General features: G+C 44.2%; 1 protein-coding gene across 3 annotated transcripts in view; it reads left to right on the forward strand.

The window, feature by feature from the left end:
* The window catches only part of EPS15L1 (epidermal growth factor receptor pathway substrate 15 like 1), a 243,741-nt gene that overhangs the window by 199,019 nt on the left and 18,394 nt on the right, over positions 1-26,328 (forward strand). For all 3 annotated transcript variants that reach the window (XM_044270441.1, XM_044270433.1, XM_044270447.1), the window contains one exon: positions 25,634-25,839. In XM_044270441.1, the coding sequence (XP_044126376.1) occupies positions 25,634-25,839 (206 nt within the window). The remainder of the gene's footprint in view (positions 1-25,633; positions 25,840-26,328) is intronic.

Raw genomic sequence — 26,328 nt, forward strand, 5'->3', positions numbered from 1 at the left:
ATGTTCTATTTTTTTTTTGTGGAGCTGCGGACTGGAAATGCGCATGCGGACAGCACACTGTGTGCTGTCCCCATCTTTTCCGTTCCCCTTGAAAATTAATGGGTTCGCACCCGTTCCGCTTAATTGCGGAACGGATTCGGACCCAAAGTGCAGATGTGTGAATGGACCCTAAAGATGTATAAACTGTCAGTTTTTTATAGCAATTTTGCATCAGTGTGCATCCATTTTCTGTCTGTTTTTAACGTCTGATTTGCATCCGCATTTAACATCTATTAAAAACTGATTTTTTTAAACCCCAACCCGTGCGTTGCCCCCTTTGTGCCCCCAGTATCTATAATGGCCCCACTTGTGCCCACAATATCTATAATGCTCGTCTTAGTGCAAGAAGAAAGACTGAAGAATAACCATCTACATCTCCTAGCAGCCATCAGTAAATCATGCCTTCCATTTTTCATGCAAACTCCATTCACTTCTGTGGAGCCAGGGCTGCATGAAAAACGCACAATATAGGATACACTGCCATTTTTCCTGAACACAGAGATGATGAATAAAAAAACAACACCTATGTGCACAGACCCATTGAAATGAATAGGTCAGGATTCAGTCCGGATGCGATGCATGTCAGACGGAAAACTCACTCATGTGAAAGAGCCAGACACTCGCTCCTTATTGAAGGCAGTGGGGACTGATGCTCCCAGCGTGATTATGTAACATCACAACTCTAGGAGTGTCAGGCACTGCTGTCTCTGCTGCGGAGCGAGTGTTCCCACGCGTGCCTGTGGTCTGGTGAGCATTTTATCTTTTTTCACATAGTGTACCTGTTATTAATGGCTGTTAGACGGGTGCACTTCGGTCTGCAAAACACAGATAGCGACTGTGTGCATTCTGCTCTTTGCGGAACGGAATCTCCGGCCCTCGATAGACTAGCCTTTGCCCTGCACTGTATCGCGCCTGAAAAGCCGGGCGCTGCCTGGGTGAAAATGGGGATATGTTCGGGTTCAGATCTAAACGTGGAAAACCCCTTTAAAGGATTTCAATACTGATGACCTATGCTCAGGATAGGTTATCAGATCAGGGGGTATTTAAGTGTATACTACAAAACCATCCCATTGAAATAAATGGGATGGCTTGTAGTTACATCTGTTTGCTCTCAACGGCAAGCAGGTTCAAGTGTATACTACAGAACCATCCCATTGAAATAAATGGGATGGCTTGTAGTTACATCTGTTTGCTCTCAACGGCAAGCAGGTTCAAGTGTATACTACAGAACCATCCCATTGAAATAAATGGGATGTCTTGTAGTTACATCTGTTTGCTCTCAACGGCAAGCAGGTTCAAGTGTATACTACAGAACCATCCCATTGAAATAAATGGGATGGCTTGTAGTTACATCTGTTTGCTCTCAACGGCAAGCAGGTTCAAGTGTATACTACAGAACCATCCCATTGAAATAAATGGGATGGCTTGTAGTTACATCTGTTTGCTCTCAACGGCAAGCAGGTAAAAAAAAAAGGGGGAAGGCTGTGCTTACACAGAACGCGGCCTTCCCTTCAACCAGCTGATCGGTGGGGGTGCCGGGTATTGAACGCCGCCGATTTGATATTGAAATCCCAGAAAAACCTTTTAACGATCTCTTTTGTCCTTCTGCAGACTGGGGACAACAGGGTGGGTTATGCTCCAGCCAGTTCTTTTGCGGCCTGTCACAGGTACTGTGAGGATGGGGACATGTCTGATCTATGGAAATGCATAGAGAAGATTTTTTTAAAAGGGTAACTGACCTTTTATTTAAAGGGCTTGTGTCAAGTTTCAGATAGAGGTAACTAACTGTTTGCTGAGGGATGACCACTTCGACCCCCACCGGTCACGAGAACGGGGGTCCTGTTCCCCCATTCTGATGGAGCGGCACATAAAGCATGTGCAGTCCGACTTCATTCACTGTGGGAGCACCAGCTATAGCTGGGCGTTGTACTCTGCTGTCTCCAGAACTCCCATTGAGATCAGGAACCCATTCTTGTGATCGGTGGGGATCCCAGCGGTTGGCCCCCAGCGATCAGCTAGTTATCCCCTATCAACAACTTAAAAAGTTGGCACAACTCGTGATCTGCGGTTCCAGTCCGTCCCAAAAATATAACCTGTCCTATTTTTTTCACGGAAAACGGTTCGCGGACCCATTCAAGTCAATGCGTCCGTGAAAAAATGCGGAGGCACACAAGATTGTCATCCGCGTCCGTGCGTCCGTGCGTCCGTGCGTCCGCGTCGGTTTTTTTCTTATCATTTGCATGGCAAACTTGAAAATTACAAAAATGAATTGTGGCCCATATAGAATAGTTTTATATCAAGTTAAATAAAAGGTAAGTTACCCTTTAAATATTTTGTATTCTTAATTGTAATATGAGACTAAATGAGACTAAGTAAGACCCTGGAAAAGAGGAGATTAATGGAGGAAGGGCTGAGATATTCTTTGTTTTTGTTTTTTTTGGCATATTTTCTGTTTAGTCTTTTCTTTAGTTATACGCTTCCTTTATTATTGTATCTATTGTAATTATGAATATAGGTCACCTAGACACCCTCTACAACAAACCATATTTACAGAAGACATATTGAGCCTCATTTACCAACACTGTCACAGTAAGGCCTCATGCACACGACCGTTGTGTGCATCCGTGGCCGTTGTGCCGTTTTCCGTTTTTTTTCACGGACCCATTGACTTTCAATGGGTCCGTGGAAAAATCGGAAAATGCACCGTTTGGCAGCCGCATCCGTGAGCCGTGTTTCCTGGCCGTGAAAAAAATATGACCTGTCCTATTTTTTTCACGGCCAACGGTTCACGGGCCCATTCAAGTCAATGGGTCCGTGAAAGAACACGGATGCACACAAGATTGGCATCCGTGTCCGTGATCCGTGGCCGTAGGTTTTAGTTTCATACAGACGGATCCGAAGATCCGTCTGCATAAAAGCTTTTTCAGAGCTGAGTTTTCACTTCGTGAAAACTCAGATCCGACAGTATATTCTAACACAGAGGCGTTCCCATGGTGATGGGACGCTTCTAGTTAGAATACACTACAAACTGTGTACAAGACTGCCCCCTGCTGCCTGGCAGCACCCGATCTCTTACAGGGGGATATGATAGTACAATTAACCCCATCATGTGCGGCACCTGAAGGGGTTAATTGTACTATCATATCCCCCTGTAAGAGATCAGGGCTGCCAGGCAGCAGGGGGCAGACCCCCCCCCCCCTCCCCAGTTTGAATATCATTGTGCGGCCCCCCCCCCCCCTGTTGTTAACTCGTTGGTGGCCAGTGTGCGCACCCCCCTCCCTCCCTCCCTCTATTGTTTTAATACATTGGGGCCAGTGTGCGCACACTGGCCACCAACGAGTTAACAACAGGGGAGGGGGGGCCCAATGGCCACCAATGCGTTAAAAACAGGGGGGGGGGGGTCTGCCCCCTGCTGCCTGGCAGCACCTGCCAGGCAGCAGGGGACAGTCATGTACACTGTTTTTTTGTATATTCTAACCTGAAGCGTCTCCATCACCATGGGAACGCCTCTGTGTTAGAATATACTGTCGGAAATGAGTTTCACGATGTAGCTCATATCCGACAGTATATTCTAACATAGAGGCGTTCCCATGGTGATGGGGACGCTACAAGTTAAAATATACCATCGGATTGGAGAAAACTCCAATCCGATGGTATAACAGAACTCCAGACTTTACATTGAAAGTCAATGGGGACGGATCCGTTTGAAATGGCACCATATTGTGTCAACATCAAATGGATCCGTCCCCATTGACTTGCATTGTAATTCAGGACGGATCCGTTTGGCTCCGCACGGCCAGGCGGACACCAAAATGACTTTTTTTTCATGTCCGTGGATCCTCCAAAAATCAAGGAAGACCCACGGACGGAAAAACGGTCACGGATCACGGATCAACGGAACCCCGTTTTGCGGACCGTGAAAAAAAACGTCCGTGTGCATGAGGCCTAAAACTGTTCTTGTTGCCTATAACAACTAATCTGAGCTCATCTTTCTTTTCTAGAGCAGTTTAAGAAAGGAAAATTAAGCTCTGAGTGATTGTATAAAAAAAATGTTTATAATTTTTTTTAGACAATTTTGATTGAAGCTCATTGACTATAGTTGTTTATGTAAAATGTAGCAATCACTGCTCCTTGAGGTTTGCTAAGGGCTCTTTCACACCTGCGTTCTTGTCTTCCGGCATAGAGTTCCGTCGTCGGGGCTCTATGCCGGAAGAATCCTGATCAGTTTTATCCTAATGCATTCTGAATGGAGAGAAATCCGTTCAGGATGCATCAGGATGTCTTCAGTTCCGGAACGGAACGTTTTTTTGGCCGGAGAAAATACCGCAGCATGCTGCGCTTTTTGCTTCGGCCAAAAATCCTGAAGACTTGCCGCAAAGCCGGATCGGGAATGAATGCCCATTGAAAGGCATTGATCCGGATCCGGCCTTAAGCTAAACGTCGTTTCGGCGCATTGCCGGATCTGACGTTTAGCTTTTTTAGAGTGGTTACCATGGTTGCCGGGACGCTAAAGTCCTGTTTGCCATGGTAAAGTGTAGCGGGGAGCAGTATACTTACCATCCGTGCGGCTCCCGGGGCGCTCCAGAGTGACGTCAGGGCGCCCCAAGCGCATGGATCACGTGATCGCATGGCACGTCATCCATGCGCACGGGGCGCCCCGGGAGCCGCGCGGACTGTAAGTATACCGCTCCCCGCTCCTACTATGGCAACCAGGACTTTAATAGCGTCCTGGGTGCCATAGTAACACTGAAAGCATTTTGAAGACGGATCCGTCTTCAAATGCTTTCAGTACACTTGCGTTTTTCCGGATCCGGCATGTAATTCCGGCAAGTGGAGTACACGCCGGATCCGGACAACGCAAGTGTGAAAGAGGCCTAAGTTATTTTTAAAAAATGCAGTCACAGTAAGGCTACTGTCACACCTGCGTTCGGTGTGGATCCGTCTTGTATCTGCACAGACAGATCCGCACCAATAATGCAAACGCTTGTATCCGTTCAGAACGGAGCCGTTTGCATTATTCTTTAAAAAAAAAGTCTAAGTCAAAACAGATCTGTCTTGACTCGCATTGAAAGTCAATGGAGGACGGATCCGTTTTCAATTGCACCATATTGTGTCAGTGAAAACGGATCCGTCCCCATTGACTTACATTGTTAGTCAGGAGGGATCCGTTTGGCTCTGCATCGTCATGCAAGCAGCATTTTGGTGTCCGCCTCAAAAGCGGAACGGAGACCAAACGCAGCCAAACTGATGCATTCTGAACGGATCCTTATCCGTTCAGAATGCATTGGGGCTGAACTGATCCGTTTTGGGCCGCTTGTGAGAGCCCTGAAACTGATCTCACAAGCGGACCCAGAAACGCCATTGTGAAAGTAGCCTAAGGCAAAGGCTACACGTCGACACTGGTCGCGGCCGGGATCGCTGGGCAGCGGTGATTCCGTGGAAATTAATGGGATCGCCACAGCAGTCGCAAGATCAGCTGTTCAATGCAGCCTCTAGAACTACCACTCTGAACGGAGCAGGAAGCACTGCTTCATTCAACGTGTAGTAGCAATGCCAGGTTACTGCAGCTAACCTCCCATTCAAGTGTGTTATCAGAATAGGCCCATTCCACCCCATTCCAACACGGCAGGGTTTCTTGTGACTGCTGCAGTCATCCCATGGGATCCTGGCCGTGACAGGGGTGACCAGTGTCGCCATGTAGCCCTTGCTAATTGTCAATTACTAGTGAAGGGTGTATAATGGTTGCAAGTGTGTACCAGGTTGCCAGTCTGTCATCTATTACCTATTCTGATGACACACTTGAATGGGAGGTTAGCTGCAGTAACCTGGCATGGCTACACGTTGAATGAAGCAGTGCTTCCTGCTCCGTTCAGAGTGGTAGTTCTAGCGGCTTCATTGAACAGTTGATCATGAGAGGGTTGGTCCCCACATATCTGAGGCCAGGTCATCAATATCTGGAGCCCAGAAACCTCCTTTAAAGGGGTTTACCTTTGATGACCTATCCTCAGGATAGGTCATCTATATCAGATCCTCAGGGGGTCTGACTCTCAGCACCACTGCCGATCAGCTGTTTGAAGAGAAGGCAGCGCTCATACCAGCTTCTCTGCTCTGTTTACCTGCTGGCACCAGCAATTTCAGTGGTGAGCATGTGTAATTACAAGCATAGCGTCCCCATTCACTTCTATAGGACAGCTCTGTCTAAGTGAATACTACAGAGCTCTCCCATAGAAGTGAATATGGACGCCATACTTGTAATTACACCTGCAATTGCAGTGGCGAGCAGGTAAACAGAGCAGAGAAGGCAGTGCTCGTATGAGTGCTGCCTTCTGTTCAAACAGCTGATCAGCAGGGGTGCCAATAAATAGTAAAAAAAACCTTTAAGGAGCATTTGCCATTTTTGGGTGGCATGCAGCAAATCACATGGAAAGTGAACCCCATTTAATGGGGTTGTACCTTTTTGTGTTTGAGGTTGAGCTTAAAATCTGTAGCTTTGCAATAGCAGACCAACTGATGGTCTACTGTGATGTCTTTTAACTTGTAAGGGGGATTTATGATTTTTCCTGTGTGTGCTTTTGAGGCTTTCTCTGCCATGGTTCAATATGAGCACTTAGTGGTTAGGCTTTTGTTAAATTGAGCCAATTTTCATTTTTTTATTTTTGTCTCTTCCTCCCGCATTCCAACAGCCAGAACTATATTAATTTTCCGTTCACATAGCCATCAGAGGACTTATTTTTTGCAGGGCAAGTTTTATTATTACATTTTTTTATATATATTTTTACTGTAATTCTTTTTACCCTTAGGGAACCTGAACATGTTGTCCTAGTAAGCCCTGTGGCAGGTCTGGGAGCATTCACAGGGCCCTAGGCTACCATAAAAATAGATTGGAACCTCACGATTTTGCCTCAACTTCTCAGATAGGAGCACAGAGGGAACCCCCTTCCTCTGTCTAATCTCTCAGATGTTGCAGTTGCTATTGACTGTGGTATCTGAGGGGTTAAACTGCTGAGATCGGCATTATCTTTTATGCTGGCCACTGTCATAAAATATTGGTGTTGATTATAGATATAGTTTATTTTTTTGATTAGTGGGATAACCAGGGCTGTGAAGTTGGTACACCAAAGGTCCGACTCCCAACTCCTCTATTTTATCAGAGTCTGACTCCTTCATAAATCGCCAATAATTATTAATAACAAATTTCCAGTAGTAAACTGGTAATATAGGGCTTTTTCCCATCCTTATATCAATAATCAGGCTGCTTAGATAGAACATATAGCAGATTTGGTGGAATGAAGTCTCTGAACAAATAACAAAATGAACAAATCACTTAAAGGGAAAGTGTCACTTAGAAAACAAATAATGTAGCAAACTTATGACATGGATGCATTAGGATGAAAGCAGTGTGAGACTATATAGACCTCTTCTGTACTTGTCAATGGCCGGAATTATGTATAAAATCCTTTTCATTGCCGCTGTGACGGGTCAAAGAGGCTTTAATAAGGCACTTAAAGGGGTATTCCCATATTGAAAAACATGGTTGCAGGGCTCTCTCTGACATTATCGTCCCAACCTGGGGACACCAGGAGGCCGGAGAAAGCCAATACTGCGGAGTTATGCAATTTGGTAACTCCCATTGACTGGAATTTAAGTTGGGCGAATTCCGTAGCCCCGAAAGCCATGCTGTTTACATAACTTTCAGTGGCCTCCCGGCATCCCCGGGTCGGGACAAAGAGGCCGGAGAGAGAGAGCCCGGCGGACATGATTTTTTCAAAATGGGACTATTCCTTTAACTGCTCCGGCCCTACTCCTCTCTCGGCTCTGCTACACCACCCTCTCCATCCTCTTCCTTCATGATTGACAGACAGAGCTCTAAGAGCCCTGCTGAAAACCTGTACGTGCACCATCAGTGACTGAAAGATACAGCTTACTTGTCAGTGACCGTGCAGTAAGAGCGGGTCCAGAGTGAGCGGAATCTTTCTGTCACTGACGGCACATGCGCGGGCTTTCAGCAGGGCTGCATTCCAGGGCAATTCAGTGCCTCATTCACGCCTATTTGACCCTTCACAGTGACAATAGAAAAGAACCTTTATTGGACAAGTACAATAAAGGTATGGATAGACTCACTGTTTCTGTAGCTATTTAGCCATGTCACCAGTTTTGTACGTGTTTTCTAAGTGATCGTTTCCCTTTAAATTCCTGTTAGTAAATATGTAATAACTGTAACACTTTGTTATGGTTTTAAAAAGAAGAAATCTATGAATTTGTCCTCAAAGTATTGTAAAAAGTATTGCCTTAGTCAGATCCTCCTTCATGGATGCCCCGAGAGCAGAGAACCTCTCTACTATTCTCTGTTGGTGGCAAAGCAGTGACCACACGGGCAACATCTCTGATAATAAACTAAGAGCCTTAGATTGATAGAACATAAATATATTTTATGTTTATAGTGTCATCTACTTTATTAACTGTAAAAATCTTGCTTGTTCTCTAGGGTGACCGTCAGCACACTTTTCTCTGTACCGAGTGACCAACTTCTAATAAACTCTGGTGCCCAATGCCATTTTTCCAAGATTCTCTGTGTCTAACAGCATGTCTACATGTCAGACATGGACAGTCTCAGACCCCTAAGCATTATGTGAAAAGTGGGATTCCATGGCTGCTCGTTACATGCTGATCAGCCTTTTCTGCTTCCTGTCCCCAGCGACACGCTTACAACTCCTTTACTGCAGCCATTATTGTGGAAAGAGTTTGGTCTGTGTGTAACCTAGATAGTGTAGCAGTCACTGAACCTGTAGGTGTCCCAGGGGACCAGGCACCTGCTGAAGGGAAAATGTGTATTCATATGTAAATCCAGCATATTTATATAAAGATCAGCTACAACATTAAAATCTTCTGCCTTAAAATTGTGTGGGTCCCCATTGTGCAACCAAAACAGCTCTGACACATCAAGGCATGGCCTGCACAAGCGCACACCTTAATCTTCCCCAGCCTATGGCTGGCCAGAAGAAATTGTAATTTTTCATTTAAAAAGTTGGTATCAGTTGGTAAAAGTGTAACCCAAGTAGAAAGTTGAAAGGGTTCATGTACAAACAGTCATAAATAACATAGCAACAAAAAAGTGAGCGCCCTGCTTGCATAAGCTTGAAATCTATGGGGAGATGGGATGACACAGAAGGTTGCTTCTATGCTTGTTTTGTATATGGAGTAAAGTTATATTAAGGCCTCATGCACACGACCGTAGTTATGGTCCGCATCCGAGCCGCAGTTCAATGGGGCTGCAAAAGATGCAGACATTTTGTGTGCTGTCCACATCCGTTGCTCCGTTCCGTGGCCCCGCCCAAAAAATATAGCATGTCCTATTCTTGTCTGTTTTGCGGACAAGAATAGGCATGTCTACAATGGGTCGCCCGTTCCGTTCCCCAAATTGTGGAAGGCACACGGGCGGCTTCCGTTTTTTGGAGATCCGCGGTTTGAAACCGAAATAATGAATTTTTAGTGTCTCCATTGTCTGAGAGTGATCGCTTTTTTTGCATGATGAGGTGACTGTCTGGTACTATTTTGGGGGGCATACGCCTTTTTGATCACTTGCTGTTGCAATTTTTGTGATGTAATGTGACAAAAAAAAAGGCTCATTTTTTTTACACATTTTTTCTTTTCTTTTTTTACGGTGTTCACCTGAGGGGTTAGGTCATGTGATATTTTTATAGAGCTGGTTGTTACGGACTTGGCGATACCTAATATGTATTTATTTATTTTTTTATGTATTTCACTTTAGCACAATAATAGCAGTTCTGAAACAAAAAGATGTTTTAGTGTCTCCATGTTCTCCATGTATTTCACTTTAGCACAATAATAGCCGTTCTGAAACAAAAAGATGTTTTAGTGTCTCCATATTCTCCATCAAATCTTTTACACAATAAAAGCACACAGAGCTATGGGGACTGGATATTGCGGATGTGCTAGTAGGCCATCTCGCAGCCCATGTCCTCAGCTCTTTACACAAAATCCTGGTGACAGGTTCCCTTTAAAATCCTCTGCACAGACATATTGAAAACATAACATTCTGCCTGTAGCAAACACTAGAGGGAGCTTACTGCGTACTGCACTTCTATTGTTTCCAGTGTAGAACTGTATGATTTAAATTCCTACATTCCCCTTATTTTTGGCAGCCATCATTTTATTCACATATATTAAGAAATCAGTCGCCACTGAATTTTGAACCTATTTAGTTAAACAATATGGTGTTCAAGGGTGTACACTCGGGGGTTAATCATAGTGTTTTTATTCATCACAGCTACAGAATAGGAATTGATTTTGAACACGATCCGTTCACGACAACTATTCTCTAACAATATTATAGACTCTTGCTTATGAAGGAACGCAGAGTAACTGTAAAAAAATGAAAAATTAAATGTGTCAGTGTTGTATGTGAGCAACAGTGATAACCGTGTGAATAACGGTCTATGTCAGTGCCCTACTAACAAAAGAGCAGAGTCTTAGAGTGCCATCGAGATGGTTCAGTGGTTAGCACCTCTCCCTTGAAATTAAGTGTTTGTTCCGTTCTCACGTTTTTTTTGTTTCTTTTTTTTTTTTTCTTCTCAGTCGTGCATATCTGATGGTATTAACGATGTGCCACAGTCACCACCCTGTGCTATTTATCTCTGGCCAAATAGCAGATACATTTCCATGCAGATCAAAATATGATAATGCTGTAGTGAGTTAACATGATCTTGTTTAGACAGTAGCACACAACGCAGGGTCATTTTTGAGCACAAAGCTGCATTTTACAGGGTTGCTTGAAAATTTGTGAATCCTTCGACTTTTCTATATTTCTGCATAAATTTAAACTGAAACTATATCAGATTTTCACAAAACTCCTAAAAGTAGATAAATATAACCAAATCAAACAAATCAGTCTAAAATATTAGACTTACTGGATTGATTTATTGTGGAAATTATCCAATATCATGTCTGTGTGACACAAATATGTAAACCTTTAGGGTTAACAGATAATTTGAAGATGAAATTAGGGTCAGGTGTTTTCAATCAGTGGTATGACAATCAAGTGTGAATGGGCGACCTATTTTATTTAAAGAACAAGGATCTATCAAAGTCTGATCTTAAAGAGGATCTTTCACTAGTTTGGACATTATCATGTAAATAACTGGCAGGGTAGGGCATATCGAAGGCATGTTATATTGCTTACTATTTTCCCTAAGCGCTGCTCCGTTCCCCCACTGTGCCCCAGTTCTGGTGTCCCACCTGGTATGTAAATTCATACCATTGGTACAGGGAGGAGGAGACGGCCCTGTTTCTCAAGGGGCGTCTCCTTCTTTCTGGCTGTGAGCTGCTCAATCGCAGCTGAGATCGTCACAGTCAGGGAGAAGGGGACGCCCCTTGAAAAACACGGCCGTCTCCTCTTCCCTTTACCGATGGTATGAATTTACATACCAGGCGGGAAAACAGAACGGAGCAGCGCATAGGGAAAATAGTAAGCGATATAACATGCATTCAGTATGCCCTACCCTGCCTGCTATTTGCATGATAATGTCTGGACCGGTGAAAGGTCCTCTTAAACACATTTGTGGAAGTGTGTCATGGCAAAGGAGATTTCTGAGGACATTAGAAGAAGAGTTGTTCTTCTCATCAGGCTGAAAAAGGTTACAAAACCTTACAAAAAAATATCTGAAGAGTTTGGATGCCACCAATACACTGTCAGACAGATTGTGTACAAATGGAGGAAATTCAAGATCATTATTATTAGGGCTGCAACGATTAATCGAAGTTATCAATAATATTCGATAACAGGATTCGTTGTCAACGAATCCCGTTATCGAATAATCGGCCAAATCGTTGCTATGCGGGGCGGGAGCGGGCGGTCAGGGTCCTTAACCAGCAGTAACTTTTACTTCAACTTTAAATCAGCGCATCTTTACTAACTTACAATGAAGCTCCGGTTACAGGCAGAGCGGGCGGCGGCGTTACGTCACTTACTCACGTGACGCGCCTGCTCAGCCTGCTTCATTCATAAAGTGGGCGGAGCAGGTGTGTCACGTGAGTGAGTGACGTTACGCCGCCTGCTCTGCCTGTTACTGGAGCTTCATTGTATTTGTAAGGTAATAAAGATCATAGAGCTGATTTAAAGTTCAAGTAAAAGTTACTGCCAGTTAAGGAATAGTCTAAATACTGAAGTGGCCGGTGTATTGGGAGATCTGTGGATGGCACTGTTATGGGGAGGGGGAATCTGTGGATGGCACTGTTATGGGGAGGGGGATCTGTGGATGGTACTGTTATGGGGAGGGGGAATCTGTGGATGGTACTGTTATGGGGAGGGGGATCTGTGGATGGTACTGTTATGGGAGGGGGAATCTGTGGATGGTACTGTTATGGGGAGGGGGAATCTGTGGATGGTACTGTTATGGGGAGGGGGAATCTGTGGATGGTACTGTTATGGGGAGGGGGAATCTGTGGATGGTACTGTTATGGGAGGGGGAATCTGTGGATGGTACTGTTATGGGGAGGGGGAATCTGTGGATGGTACTGTTATGGGGAGGGGGAATCTGTGGATGGTACTGTTATGGGGAGGGGGATCTGTGGATGGTACTGTTATGGGGAGGGGGATCTGTGGATGGCACTGTTATGGGGGAGATCTTTGGATGACACATATAGCATACGATCCCCTTCCCCATAACAGTACCACTGCCATCCACAGATCCCCCTCCCCATAACACTGCCATTCACAGATCCCCCCCCCCCCCCCCCCGATTTAATTGATGAAATTATCAACAACTAATCGATTATTCAAATAATCGTTGGCTGCATTATTATCCTCTCTAGGAGTGGTTGACAACAAAGATTCTGCTAAGAGCAAGTCATGTAATAGTCCACAAGATCAGAAAGGAACAAAAGGCTTTTCTCACATTAGCTAATGTTAAAGGGATTGTCTTACTTCAACAAATGACTTACTAATGTATTGTGATCGTCTATGTTGCCTTCTTTGTTTGCTTGATTAATTTTTCCATCTCATTATACACTGCTCGTTTCCAGGCGTTACGCCTAGGGATGAGCGAATTGACTTTGGATGAAACATCTGAAGTTGATTCGCATAAAACTTTGTTAGAATACTGTACAGAGCGAGCGCTCTGTACAGTATTAGAATGCACTGGCTCCTATGAGCTGAAATTATTACTTTGCGAAGTCTCGCGAGACTTCAGATAACTTCAGAAATTAATTTCTAATGTTAAAAACCTTTTACCGAACTATTTTTCCGAGCCAATACATTCTAATACTGTACAGACCGCACGCCCTGTACAGCATCAATAACAGCTTGAAAACGACGTTCACAAGTCGACTTATTGTCTGCTGAGGCATGGTATCCCACTTCTTGAAGGTTGGCCCTCAGGTCATTGATGTTCTGGGGTATAGAGTTACGAGCCTCTACACGGCGACTCAGATGATCCCATAGGTTTTTAATGGGAATGAGGTCTGGAAAAGTGCATACCACTTCAGTATCCAGCATCCGTTTCCTAATGATGTGACCTTGATGAGCTGGCACATTTTCATCCATGATGATAAAATTCGGCCTGTGTTGTTCATGCAGAGGCACAATGACTGGATTTATGATGTTATTCAAGTAGTATGGGCTTGTCTCTGTACCATTCACAAAGCGTAGGGCAGTTCTGTATTGACTAGACACACCTGGGCACACTAACACCACCACCAACAATGGCTTCTCTGGTGACATATGCATAGCACTCTACTTGATGTCTCCAACATCGTTGGTGGCCATCATTTCTGCTCAGCGTCTTTCATCAGTGAACAGCACTGGTACCTCGTTCAGCGTAGATTCTCCCTTGCCCATGCAAGATGATGACGCCTGTGGTCAGGTACCTTTGTAGGTCGTTTAGCTCACAGACCCCACTGATGTAAATGGTTTTGATTGTTTTGACGTGACACTTGGGTGCCTCTCACCTCCCTTAAATGTGCCTGGAGTTGTGTGGCATTGATCATCCGGTTCGGCACCGCATTGTTCACAATGAAGCGGTCGTCAATGTGGGATGTGGTCAAAGGACGTCCACTTCTATGCCTTTCTGTGACTCTTCTAGTCTCTCTGTATCTCTGTTGCAACTTGCTGATGACACTCTGACACTCTAAGCTCAGTGGCCACTTCCAACTGAGAACATCCTGCTTGAAGCCTCGCAATGGTGAGTTACTGTTGATCAATTGTTAGGTGTCTTCTTGATCTCATGATGTCAAAATGTGAACAGCATGATGAAGAGGACTGTTTAAATTCCAATTCTAATTGAACCAGGGAATTTATTGGGTGATTTGTGGATCAAACACCTGTTGTGAATTTTGCCATTAAAGAGGACCTTTCATGGGTCCAGACATTATTAAATAACTAGCAGGTTATGTAGGGCACTGTGCACGGATGTAAAATTGCTTACTAGTTTGTCTGGGCGCCGCTCCGTTTGCCTGCTGTGCCCCCCCCCCCCCCCTGCAGTTTTCCCAGCTGGCATGCTAATGAATAGCAGCGATACAGGGAGAAGGAGACTGCCCTGTTTCTCAATGGGTGTCTCCTCCTCCCTGGCTGTAGCGCGGTCCATTTGCAGAGGAGAGCGTCACAGCCAGGGAGAAAAAACTGCAGAGGGGCACAGCGGCTAACGGAGCGGCGCCCAGACAAACTAGTAAGCAATATTACTTACATGCACAGTGTCCTACATAACCTGCTAGTTATTTCATAATCTCTGAGCTAGGGTTGGGCAATATAAAAAATATTCAGACGATAACGATATTAAGAAATTTATCGCGATAACGATATATATTGCGATAAATACCCGTTTAAAAGAAAAAAACACAAGGAGACATTTTACTGTATGGGGCAGCCACAAGGAGACGTTATACTGTATGGGGCAGCCACAAGGAGACGTTATACTGCATGGGGGCCACAAGGAGACGTTATACTGCATGGGGGCAGCCACAAGGAGACGTTATACTGTATGGGGGCAGCCACAAGGAGACGTTATACTGTATGGGGGCAGCCACAAGGAGACGTTATACTGTATGGGGGCAGCCACAAGGAGACATTATACTGTATGGGGGCAGCCACAAGGAGACATTATACTGTATGGGGGCAGCCACAAGGAGACGTTATACTGTATGGGGGCAGCCACAAGGAGACGTTATACTGTATGGGGGCAGCCACAAGGAGACATTATACTGTATGGGGGCAGCCACAAGGAGACGTTATACTGTATGGGGGCAGCCACAAGGAGATGTTATACTGTATGGGCGCAGCCACAAGGAGACGTTATACTGTATGGGGGCAGCCACAAGGAGACGTTATACTGTATGGGGGCAGCCACAAGGAGACGTTATACTGTATGGGGGCAGCCACAAGGAGACGTTATACTGTATGGGGGCAGCTACAAGGAGACGTTATACTGTATGGGCGCAGCCACAAGGAGACGTTATACTGTATGGGGGCGAAGCCACAAGGAGACTGTATGGGGGCCACAAGGAGACGCTATACTGTATGGGGGCAGCCACAAGGAGACGTTAGACTGTATGGGGGCAACCACAAGGAGACGTTATACTGTATGGGGGCAGCCACAAGGAGACGTTATACTGTATGGGGGCAGCCACAAGGAGAAATTATACTGTATGGGGGCCACAAGCAGACATTATACTGTATAGGGGCTTATACTGGTGGGACTCATGACTTGTATATTCCGCTTGGGTCTAGTTACACCGCCATCTATGTGCACTGTACAAAGTACACTGTATACAGGGGTGGCCGGGTGCTGTACACTCTGTATGGGGAGGAGTCGGGCGTTCATGTGTATATGGGGGGCAATAAATGGTAAAGTGGTATATTTTTGTTTTGGTTGCTATTTCTCAACGCTAGAGCTGGCACTGTCATATGCAGGGGCTGCTGCAAAAACAGATGAGCCTGCCAATAGATAGTAAGATAGGATAGGAGACGGTATTACCTAGAACAGTGTTTCCCAACCAGTGTGCCTCCAGCTATTACAAAACTACAACTCCCAGCATGCCCGCACAGCCAAATGCTGTCCGGGCATGCTGGGAGTTGTAGTTTTGCAACAGCTGGAGGCACACTGGTTGGGAAACACTGACCTAGAAGACATGTTTATTCATTACACTAGTCTGCATGTGTTTTCCCCCACTGTGGACAATGGTACAGGCCTGGCTCGCAGCTGGCCTGTGAGGATGCAGTTGTCTTTCCTCCTCTCTCATTGGATGCTAAAGTTTGGGCTTCAGGGTGGCCGTAGTGTGGCCTATGCATGCCAGTTCTTGGGTCGGTGGGTGGAGTCCAGGTAAAGTAGGAACGAGGAGGGGGCGGTTGCAGTGAGAACTGGCAGGCAATGTGCACAGGCGGCCCGACTCAGACGTTTTAGAAGCGGCCAGTGCAAGTGCAATTGCTCCTATGACGTCACTAATATACAGCGGTAATTAAGAAACGGTGATATTCAAAAGTTTAGATAAGGTCAAATTAAGTTCACCTGTAAAGATTAGAGTGCATTTTAGGTTCATCCTGAAATTTCACCCACAAGCAAAACTTTTTGTGAGGAGTGTACTTTACATATTGCTGTGCAGTTGTATGTGTCTTCCAGAGACTCCTAATAGAAAAATTAGGTGTGTCTGTATTGTAATATAGTATGTAGTCTAATAGATCCTTCAATATACAGTTGCAAGAAAAAGTATGTGAACCCTTTGGAATGATATGGATTTCTGCACAAATTGGTCATAAAACGTGATCTGATCTTCATCTAAGTCACAACAATAGACAATCACAGTCTGTTTAAACTAATAACACACAAAGAATTAAATGTTACCATGTTTTTATTGAACACACCATATAAACATTCACAGTGCAGGTGGAAAAAGTATGTGAACCCTTGGATTTAATAACTGGTTGAACCTCCTTTGACAGCAATAACTTCAACCAAACGTTTCCTGTAGTTGCAGATCAGACGTGCACAACGGTCAGGAGTAATTCTTGACCATTCCTCTTTACAGAACTGTTTCAGTTCAGCAATATTCTTGGGATGTCTGGTGTGAATCACTTTCTTGAGGTCATGCCACAGCATCAAAATCGGGTTGAGGTCGGGACTCTGACTGGGCCACTCCAGAAGGCGTATTTTCTTCTGTTTAAGCCATTTTGTTGTTGATTTACTTCTATGCTTTGGGTTGTTGTCCTGTTGCAACACCCCTCTGCTGTTGAGCTTCAGCTGATGGACAGATGGCCTTAAGTTCTCCTGCAAAATGTCTTGATAAACTTGGTAATACATTTTTCCTTTGATGATGGCAATCCGTCTAGGCCTGACGCAGCAAAGCAGCCCCAAACCATGATGCCCCCACCACCATACTTCACAGTTGGGATGAGGTTTTGATGTTAGTGTGCTGTGCCTCTTTTTCTCCACACATGGTGTTGTGTTTGTTTCTTCCAAACAACTCAACTTTGGTTTAATCTGTCCACAGAATATTTTGCCAGTACTGCTGTGGAACATCTAGGTGCTCTTGTGCAAACTGTAAATGTACAGCAATGTTTTTTTTTTTTGTTTTTTTTTTACAGCAGTGGCTTCCTCTGTGGTATCCTCACATGAAATCCATTCTTGTTTAGTGTTTTACATATCGTAGATTCGCAGGGATGTTAGCATATGCCAGAGACTTTTGTAAGTCTTTAGCTGACACTCTAGGATTCTTCTTCACCTCATTGAGCAGTCTGCGCTGTGCTCTTGCAGTCATCTTTACAGGACGGCCACTCCTAGGGAGAGTAGCAGCAGTGATGAACTTTCTCCATTTATAGACAATTTGTCTTACCGTGGACTGATGAACAGCAAGGCTTTTGGCGATACTTTTATAACCATTTCCAGCTTCATGCAAGTCAACAATTCTTAATCATAGGTCTTCTGAAAGCTCTTTTGTGCGAGGCATCATTCACATCAGGCAATGCTTCTTGTGAAAAGCAAACCCAGAACTGGTGTGTTTTTTTTATAGGGCAGGGCAGCTGTAACCAACACCTCCAATCTCATCTCATTGATTGGACTCCAGTTGGCTGACACCTCACTCCAATTAGCTCTTGGAGATGTCATTAGTCTAGGGGTTCACATACTTTTTCCACCTGCTCTGTGAATGTTTACATGGTGTGTTCAATAAAAACATGGTAACATTTAATTCTTTGTGTGTTATTAGTTTAAGCAGACTGCGATTGTCTATTGTTGTGACTTAGATGAAGATCAGATCACATTTTATGACCAATTTGTGCAGAAATCCATATCATTCCAAAGGGTTTACATACTTTTTCTTGCAATTGTAGTTCAAAAGAAATCAAACAGATGATTTGCCATAGACACTCTTGTGGCATATATTTGGTCCACACCAAACATGCGTGCCAACCGATCACAGGTTTTCCTGCTACTCCCCAGCAATGACCTTTAGTCTGCAGAAGTGTCCAGCTTCTGTGGAGCACCACAAAGAAAAAAAAGTATTGCATGGTGTTAGGACCTCCAGAGGAAGAGACATTCTTTGTAGACACTCATTTGTTCAGCTAATTTATGGAGGTCCTCAACTCATCGTTAACGGCCCTTATATATATGTATTTCCACGGTGAAATTGAATTCTCTTTGCATATTACAAGGTAGTTATTAGGTTTTGACTTGAAATGTCACAAAATCACCCTCTTGTTGCCTTTTTAGCAAAAAAATCATCAGTTAAAAAAAACAAACAAACAAACAGTGTGACTATAGCTGTGGTTTTCTGCAGATGCTTTTTGTTTCCAAGCTTATTGCTCTGGTTCACTTATGCAGTGCTAGGAATTCAGATGCATTTTTGCAAAAGGTGTGATTTTCATATAAGCTGTGGTAATAAACCGTTGAGCCTGCCAACACCGGGTCAGATGCCACATGTACAAAGTGTGCCACATCTTATATAGAAAGCTGAGTTTGTGTGTGTATGTCCGCTAAAGGAATCCGCACCGTCGCATTTACAATCACAAAATTTGACACACAGGTACATTAGGTGTCTGGGAAGGTTTTAGACCTCAGCTCTCTAGGACGTACCATTCCTGAGATATATATATAAATATATATAAAAATTAAAAAAATGCAAATATGGCACATCACATGACCTATATTAGCCAATAGAAGCCTGTAGGTCTTTCTCTCCATATCACAACTGCCATACACGGTCACATGTCCCTTATCAGCTAATACAAGCTTGCAGGTCCTTAGTCTCCACATACACACAGTTTTACACCAGGTTTCCATAACAACCCAGCCATTTTTCTTCACTGCTGTAGGTCCGTTTTAAAGGGGCAGGGAGCTGTGGATGACACTGTTAAGGGAGCGGAGTGCTGTGGAGATCACAGTTAAGGGGGCAGGTAGGATGGCCATTTAGGCCACCCTCAAAAGACGGACTTAAAAACCCCGACCCCAGGTCCCGCTAAACCACGCCCCTGACTTAGGTCACGCCCCTTTCCACTCTGCAGCCGACGGGTATTGAAAAAATGAAGGTAAAAATCAACTTCTGTCAGCTGCAGGGGTGGGAGTAAGGGTGACTTTCTCCCTACAGCTCATGCTCAGACAGCACAGTGCTGCTGTCTGGGAGTGAGCTGTTCAAAAGGACATCGCTGTGTCTGTCCAGGCCCTGCTCCAGACGAAGGACAGGGAGTCTAAAAGCCAGACTATCTGGCCTAAAACCGGACCTCTGGTCACAGTTAAGGGGACGGTCCGCTATAGAGGTCAGTGTTAAGGGGCAGATTGCTGTAGAGACCACTGTTAAGGTGGCGGGGTGTTGTGGAAATCACTGTTAAGGAGATGGGGTACTGTGGAGGTCACTAATAAAGGGGCAGGGAACTGTGGAGGTCTCTATTAAGGTGGCAGGTGAACCGTGGAAGTCACAGTTAGGCTACATTCACACGTCAGTATTTTTCTATATCCCGAATTTCGGTCCGTTTTTTGCGGATCCGTTCTTCCTGAAAATGTTTCCGTATGTCATCCGTTTTTTGCGGATCCGCAAAAAAAGGAAACATGTATAAATTTCAATAAGCAAATAAAGTTGTTTGGATTTCTTTGAAATTTTTTTATTTTTTTTTAAGTTTCTGTTGGCAGGATTTAATTTCCAGGAACGGAATCCGCATAAAACGGATGACATACGTAATGACATACGAATGTCTTCCGTTTTTTGCGGATCCATTGACTTTGTATTGTACCAGGATCCGATTTTTGCAGAAAAGAATAGGACAAGTTTTATATTTTTTCGGACATGCTGAACGGAACAACGGAAACGGACAGCACACATTGTGCTGTCCGATTTTTTCCAGGACCCATTGAAAATGAATGGGTACAGAACTGGTCCAGATCTGTTCCGCATAAAACGGAACAGATCAGGAAAGAAAAAACGGACGTGTGAATGGACCCTTAAGGTGACGGACCTCTATGGAGGTCAGTGTTAAGTGCCAGATTGCTGTAGAGGCCACTGTTAATGGGGCTGGGTGTTGTGGAAATCACTGTTAAGGAGATGGGGTACTGTGGTGGTCACTAATAAAGGGACAGCAGCTGTGGAGGCCACTGTTAAGAGGCGGGATGTTGTGGAGGTTACTGTTAAGGGGAGGGATGCTGTAGAGGTCACCGTAAGGGGGTGGGGTATTGTGGAAGTCACATTTTAAGGGAACGGAGCTCGGTAGTTGAGGTCACTGTTAAGGGAGCAGGGCACTGTTAAAGGGGCAGTCGCTGTGAAGATCTCTTTTAAGGGGACAGGCCCCTGTGGAGGTCATTGTCAAGGGGGTGGGGTGCTGTGGAACTCGCCGTTAGAGGGGGTGGGCTGCTGTGGAGGTCCTATTTTAAGAAGACTGGGCACTGTGGGGGGGGGGGGGGGGGTCAGTGTTAAAGGCCTTCTGTCACCCCACAACACTCATTTTTTTTTTTTTTGGGCTAGTTACATTCCTTATAGCGCGATATATGAGAATATAATGTTGTCACTTACTTTCATGCGGCCGTTTCTTGAGAAAACGAAGTTTTATAACATGCAAATCCGGTCTCTACCAGCAAGTAGGGCGTCTACTTGCTGGTAGCCGCCGCAGAAAACCGCCCCCTCGTCGTGTTGATTGACAGGGCCAGCCGTGATCTCCTCCTCCGGCCGGCCCTGTCAGCATTTCAAAAATCGCGCGCCTCTGTTCATTCGGCGCAGGCGCTCTGAGATGAGGAGGCTCGTCTCCTCAGAACTCCCTCAGTGCGCCTGCGCCGATGACGTCTTCTCTTTCGGTGATGTCATCGGCGCAGGCGCACTGAGGGAGTTCTGAGGAGACGAGCCTCCTCATCTCAGAGCGCCTGCGCCGAATGAACAGAGGCGCGCGATTTTTGAAATACTGACAGGGCCGGCCGGAGGAGGAGATCACGGCTGGCCCTGTCAATCAACACGACGAGGGGGCGGTTTTCTGCGTCGGCTACCAGCAAGTAGACGCCCTACTTGCTGGTAGAGACCGGATTTGCATATTATAAAACTTAGTTTTCTCAAGAAATGGCCGCATGAAAGTAAGTGACATTATTATATTTTCATATATCGCGCTATAATGAATGTAACTAGCCCAAAAAAAAATAATGACTGTTGTGGGGTGACAGAAGCCCTTTAAGGGGTGGGGGGCTGTGGAGGTCACTGTTATAGTGGATACTGTCTATCTTTTAACAACACACACAAGCATTAAATGAAATAGATTAAATATACCCTTGCAAAGCCGGGTCTTTCTGCTAGTATATACAGTGGATATAAAAAGTCTACACGCCCCTATTAAAATGTCAGGTTTCTGTGATGTAAAAAGAAACAAAGATAAATCATTTCAGAACTTTTTCCACCTTTTAATGTGACCTATAAACTGTACCACTCAATTGAAAAACAAACTGAAACCTTTTAGATGGAGGGAAGAAAACAAAAAAAAAAAAAAAAATAAAGTGGTTGCATAAGTGTGCACACCCTCTTATAACTAGGGATGTAGCTGTGTTCAGAATTAAGCCATCACATTCAAAATCATGTTAAATAGGAGTCAACATACACCTGCCATCATTTAAAGTGCCTCTGATTAACCCCAAATAAAGTTCAGCTGCTCTAGTTGGTCTTTCCTGAAATGTTCTAAGTCGCATCGCACAGCAAAAGCCATGGTCCACAGAACGCTTCCAAAGCATCAGAGATGTCATTGTTAAAAGGTATCAGTCAGGAGGAGGGTACAAAAGAATTTCAAGGCATTAGATATACCATGGAACACAGTGAAGACAGGCATCATCAAGTGGTGAAAATATGGCAGTGACATTACCAAGAACTGGACGTCCCTCCAAAATTGATGAAAAGACGAGAAGAAAACTGGTCTGGGAGGCTACCAAGAGGCCTACAGCAACATTAAAGGAGCTGCAGGAATATCATGCAAGTACTGGCTGTGTGGTACATGTGACAACAATCTCACGTATTCTTCGTATGTCTGGGCTATGGGGTAGAGTGGCAAGACGAAAGCCTTTTCTTACGAAGAAAAACATCTAAGCCAGGCTTCATTTTGCAGAAACACATCGGAAGTCTCCCAAAAGCATGTGGGAAAAGGTGTTATGGTCTGATGAAACCAAGGTTGAACTTTTTGGCCATAATTCTAAAAGATCTATTTGGCGCAAAAACAACACTGCACATCACCAAAAGAACACCATACCCACAGTGAAGCATGGTGGTGGCAGCATCATGCCAAGGGGCTGTTTTTCTTCAGCTGGAACTGGGGCCTTAGTTAAGCTAGAGGGAATTATGAACAGTTCCAAATACAAGTCAATATTGGCACAAAACCTTCGGGCTTCTGCTAGAAAGCTGAACATGAAGAGGAACTTCATCTTTCAGCATGACAATGACCCAAAGCATACATCCAAATCAACAAAGGAATGGCTTCACCAGAAGAAGATTAAAGTTTTGGAATGGCCCAGCCAAAGCCCAGACCTGAATCCGATTGAAAATCTGTGGGGTGATCTGAAGAGGGATGTGCACAGGAGATGCCCTCGCAATCTGACAGATTTGGAGTGTTTTTGCAAAGAAGAGTGGGCAAATCTTGCCAAGTCAAAATGTGCCATGCTGATCGACTCGTAATAAAATCAAAATGTGCTTCAACAAAGTATTAGTTTAAGGGTGTGCCCACTTATGCAACCATATTATTTTATTTTTATATTTTTTTCTTCCCTCTACCTAAAAGATTTCAGTTTGTTTTTCAATTGAGTTGTACAGTTTATAGGTCACATTAAAGGTGGAAATATTTCTGACATGATTTATCTTTGTGTCATTGTTTTATAGCACAGAAACCTGACATTTTAACAGGGGTGTGTAGACTTTTTATATCCGCTGTATATATAATGTATGTACACACATTAAAAGAGCAGTTTTGTTTTACTGACATTTTCCCAAAATTCCAGATACAAATATTGTATTTTAGAGCATCTTGTCATTTTCTAAAAATAAAACCGCTCAAAATACCAAAACAGCTGCAGTAATATCAGGCCTCAAATAATGCTTAGAAAACAAGTTCATATTCATTTTACAACACAGTACTAATATTTAAGCTTAGGTGGAGTCCAGAAATCGGTAGCTCCTGGAACAACCATAATTCCTAATCACATATGCCTTGGCATGCTTTCCACCAGTTTTTCACATTGCTGTTGGGTAACGTTATGCCACTCCATACACAGGGATTCAAGCAGCTCAGCTACTTCAGCCCTGCCTCTAGAAAGCTTTTTTTGAACTGTTCTTATCGTGGATTTCACCCCAGTTCCCGCTTGCCATTCTTTATGTAGGTCACTTGATGTCATCCTACGGCTGTTAAGTCAGATTCCAATGAGGTGGCGATCATCTTGGTCAGTAGACGTAGTAGTTTCCGCCCGCTGCCAGTCTATAGCTTTGTTGTCCCCAATGATGGCTGCTATACATATGGCGATACAGATTTAAGAAAAAATGGTAGAAGTCTCTTATTTTTTTTTTTGTATGTATATATACAAGAACTGACAAACAAAAAAAAAAAAAAGAAGGAACTCATATGTTAGATATCCACACCTCTGTCGTCTCTCTGACTAGCCAGTTCACATAGCATTTTTGGAGTAGACGGGAAGATAGACTGTGTTCATTCCTATGGGAACCTCAGTGTTAATCTTATAGGAATGAATAGAGAGCCCGGTCCACTCCAACAAAGTTGTGTAAATCCACTAGTCATAGTGGGGGTCACATAGGGCAATGACAGGGGGAAACACAGCTCATAATTGTACAACATAGGAGTCAGTAGGCTCAATCGTCGCACTACCCAATGTCTTATGTACTATTCAAATGGGGGGCACCTGTTGGGGATCACCGAGTTACATGGAAACCATGACTAAAAACATAGTTTTTGTGTGTTTAAAAGGTTCTTTTTCCAGTTGGCCCTAAAATAATAATTGGTGTCCAAAGGAGCGTTGGTGTGCTGCCCTTTATTCAGTCCCTATGGTACTGTTGACGATAGCCAGGCACAGTACTCTTCTATCGCCATCAGTCTGAGTAGCAGCTTGTATGTTGTTACATTCCAAATGTGGACACCCCATTCTTCTGACTGCTGTGCAACGCCTCCCAGCTATCACAAATCCTGTGGTTAGGTAATAAGCTGTGATTGTATGGCAACCCCTTTATCCAACTACCTGGGATTTCCTGCATCCATAGGACAGTTTAATGGTAAATCAACATAGAAACATAGGACTACTTTCACACCAGCGTTTAAGTTTTCCGGTATTGAGTTCCGTCATAGGGGCTCAATACCGGGGAAAAACGCTTCAGTTTTGTCCCCATTCGACAATAAATAAGGACAAAACTGAAGCGTTTTTTCCCCGGTATTGAGCCCTTATGACGGAACTCAATACCGGAAAACTTAAACGCCATTGACAATAATGGGGACAAAACTGAACTGAACAGAACGGAATGCTCCAAAATGCATTCCGTTCCGTTTAGTTGCATTCCCATACGGGAGAGTATTTTTTCCGTCCTGGGATGCGGATGCAAGACGGATCCGGCATCACCCCATTGCACGTCAATGGGGACGGATCCATTTTCTCTGCCACAATAGAAAACGGATCCGTCCTCCATTGACTTTCAGTGGAGTTCTTGACGAATCCGTCTTGGCAATGTTAAAAATATTACAACCGGATCTGTTCATAACGGATGCAGACGGTTGTATTATCAGTAACGGAAGCGTTTTTTGCTGGACCCTGCCGGATCCAGTAAAAACGCTAGTGTGAAAGTAGCCTAAGTGATAAAAGCTAATTCACATCTTCCTCCAAGGATTGACCGTTTGTCTGTCTACTAATCTGCTACCTGTGCAGGCTTGTACCTGAGCTGTCAGTCGTTTTGCACGTTTCTAGAAGCGGTTGGAAATATTACATACACCATTTTATAAAGCACTGAAGGGATGGCAGTTCCATCCTGGAATATACTGTAATCATGTTTTTTTACTTTACTATATCAGCCTTTATAAATGACTGCCTGTTACCTCTGTTATGCATCTCATAATATAAAATAAAACGTCATACTTCTGCCTTTCTGTCTCCAGGTAAGAATACTCCGGTCAGTCAGCTGAGTTCAGCACATTTTCAGAAGTCCAGTGATCCCTTCCAGCCATTTGGGACAGAACCAGGAGATCCTTTTCAGAGCAGAAAGGCGTTTACGGACCCCTTCAGTGGGAAAGACCCATTTGCCACCTCACAACCAGGGAAGCACTCTAAGGGAACATCTGCTGGGTTTGCAAACTTTGGCTCTGTAAGTTGAATCTCCTCTCCCCTCGTATAAAGAAGCCTTGGTTCCCATTAATTAATCCGTAGCCCAATAAAATGCTGCTGATCCCTCTTCTGTATTGGGACAGATGCAAAACTGTGAAGATCTGAACCAATAATCCTTACACGGCTTGCTCTGTATTATAAACCTGTTGTCAAACCATTTTCATTTACCTAATGTATTAGTGTTGGTGTGTTCTGGTTACTGATGGTCTGGAAAACGAATACATTCTTTGTAAAGTCTCTGGATCAACAAGTGTTTTGTTTTACATTGTTGCTTTTAATGTGTTTTTCATCATTGGGCCAAGTTGTAGAGTAGGCTTGCCTAAAGGAAGGACGCAATACAGCAAAGGCTAGTAATGGTTGGGTTAAGAGGAACACCACTTATTTAGCACTGTGCTGGTTGCTTCAAATCTGTACACTCTGGAAGTGGATTTCTTAGTACATTCTGCAGTGATGTGATGTAGGACCAGTC

The sequence above is a fragment of the Bufo gargarizans genome, chromosome 1, assembly GCF_014858855.1.
Source record: "Bufo gargarizans isolate SCDJY-AF-19 chromosome 1, ASM1485885v1, whole genome shotgun sequence".
In the NCBI taxonomy this organism is placed as follows: Eukaryota; Metazoa; Chordata; class Amphibia; order Anura; family Bufonidae; genus Bufo; species Bufo gargarizans.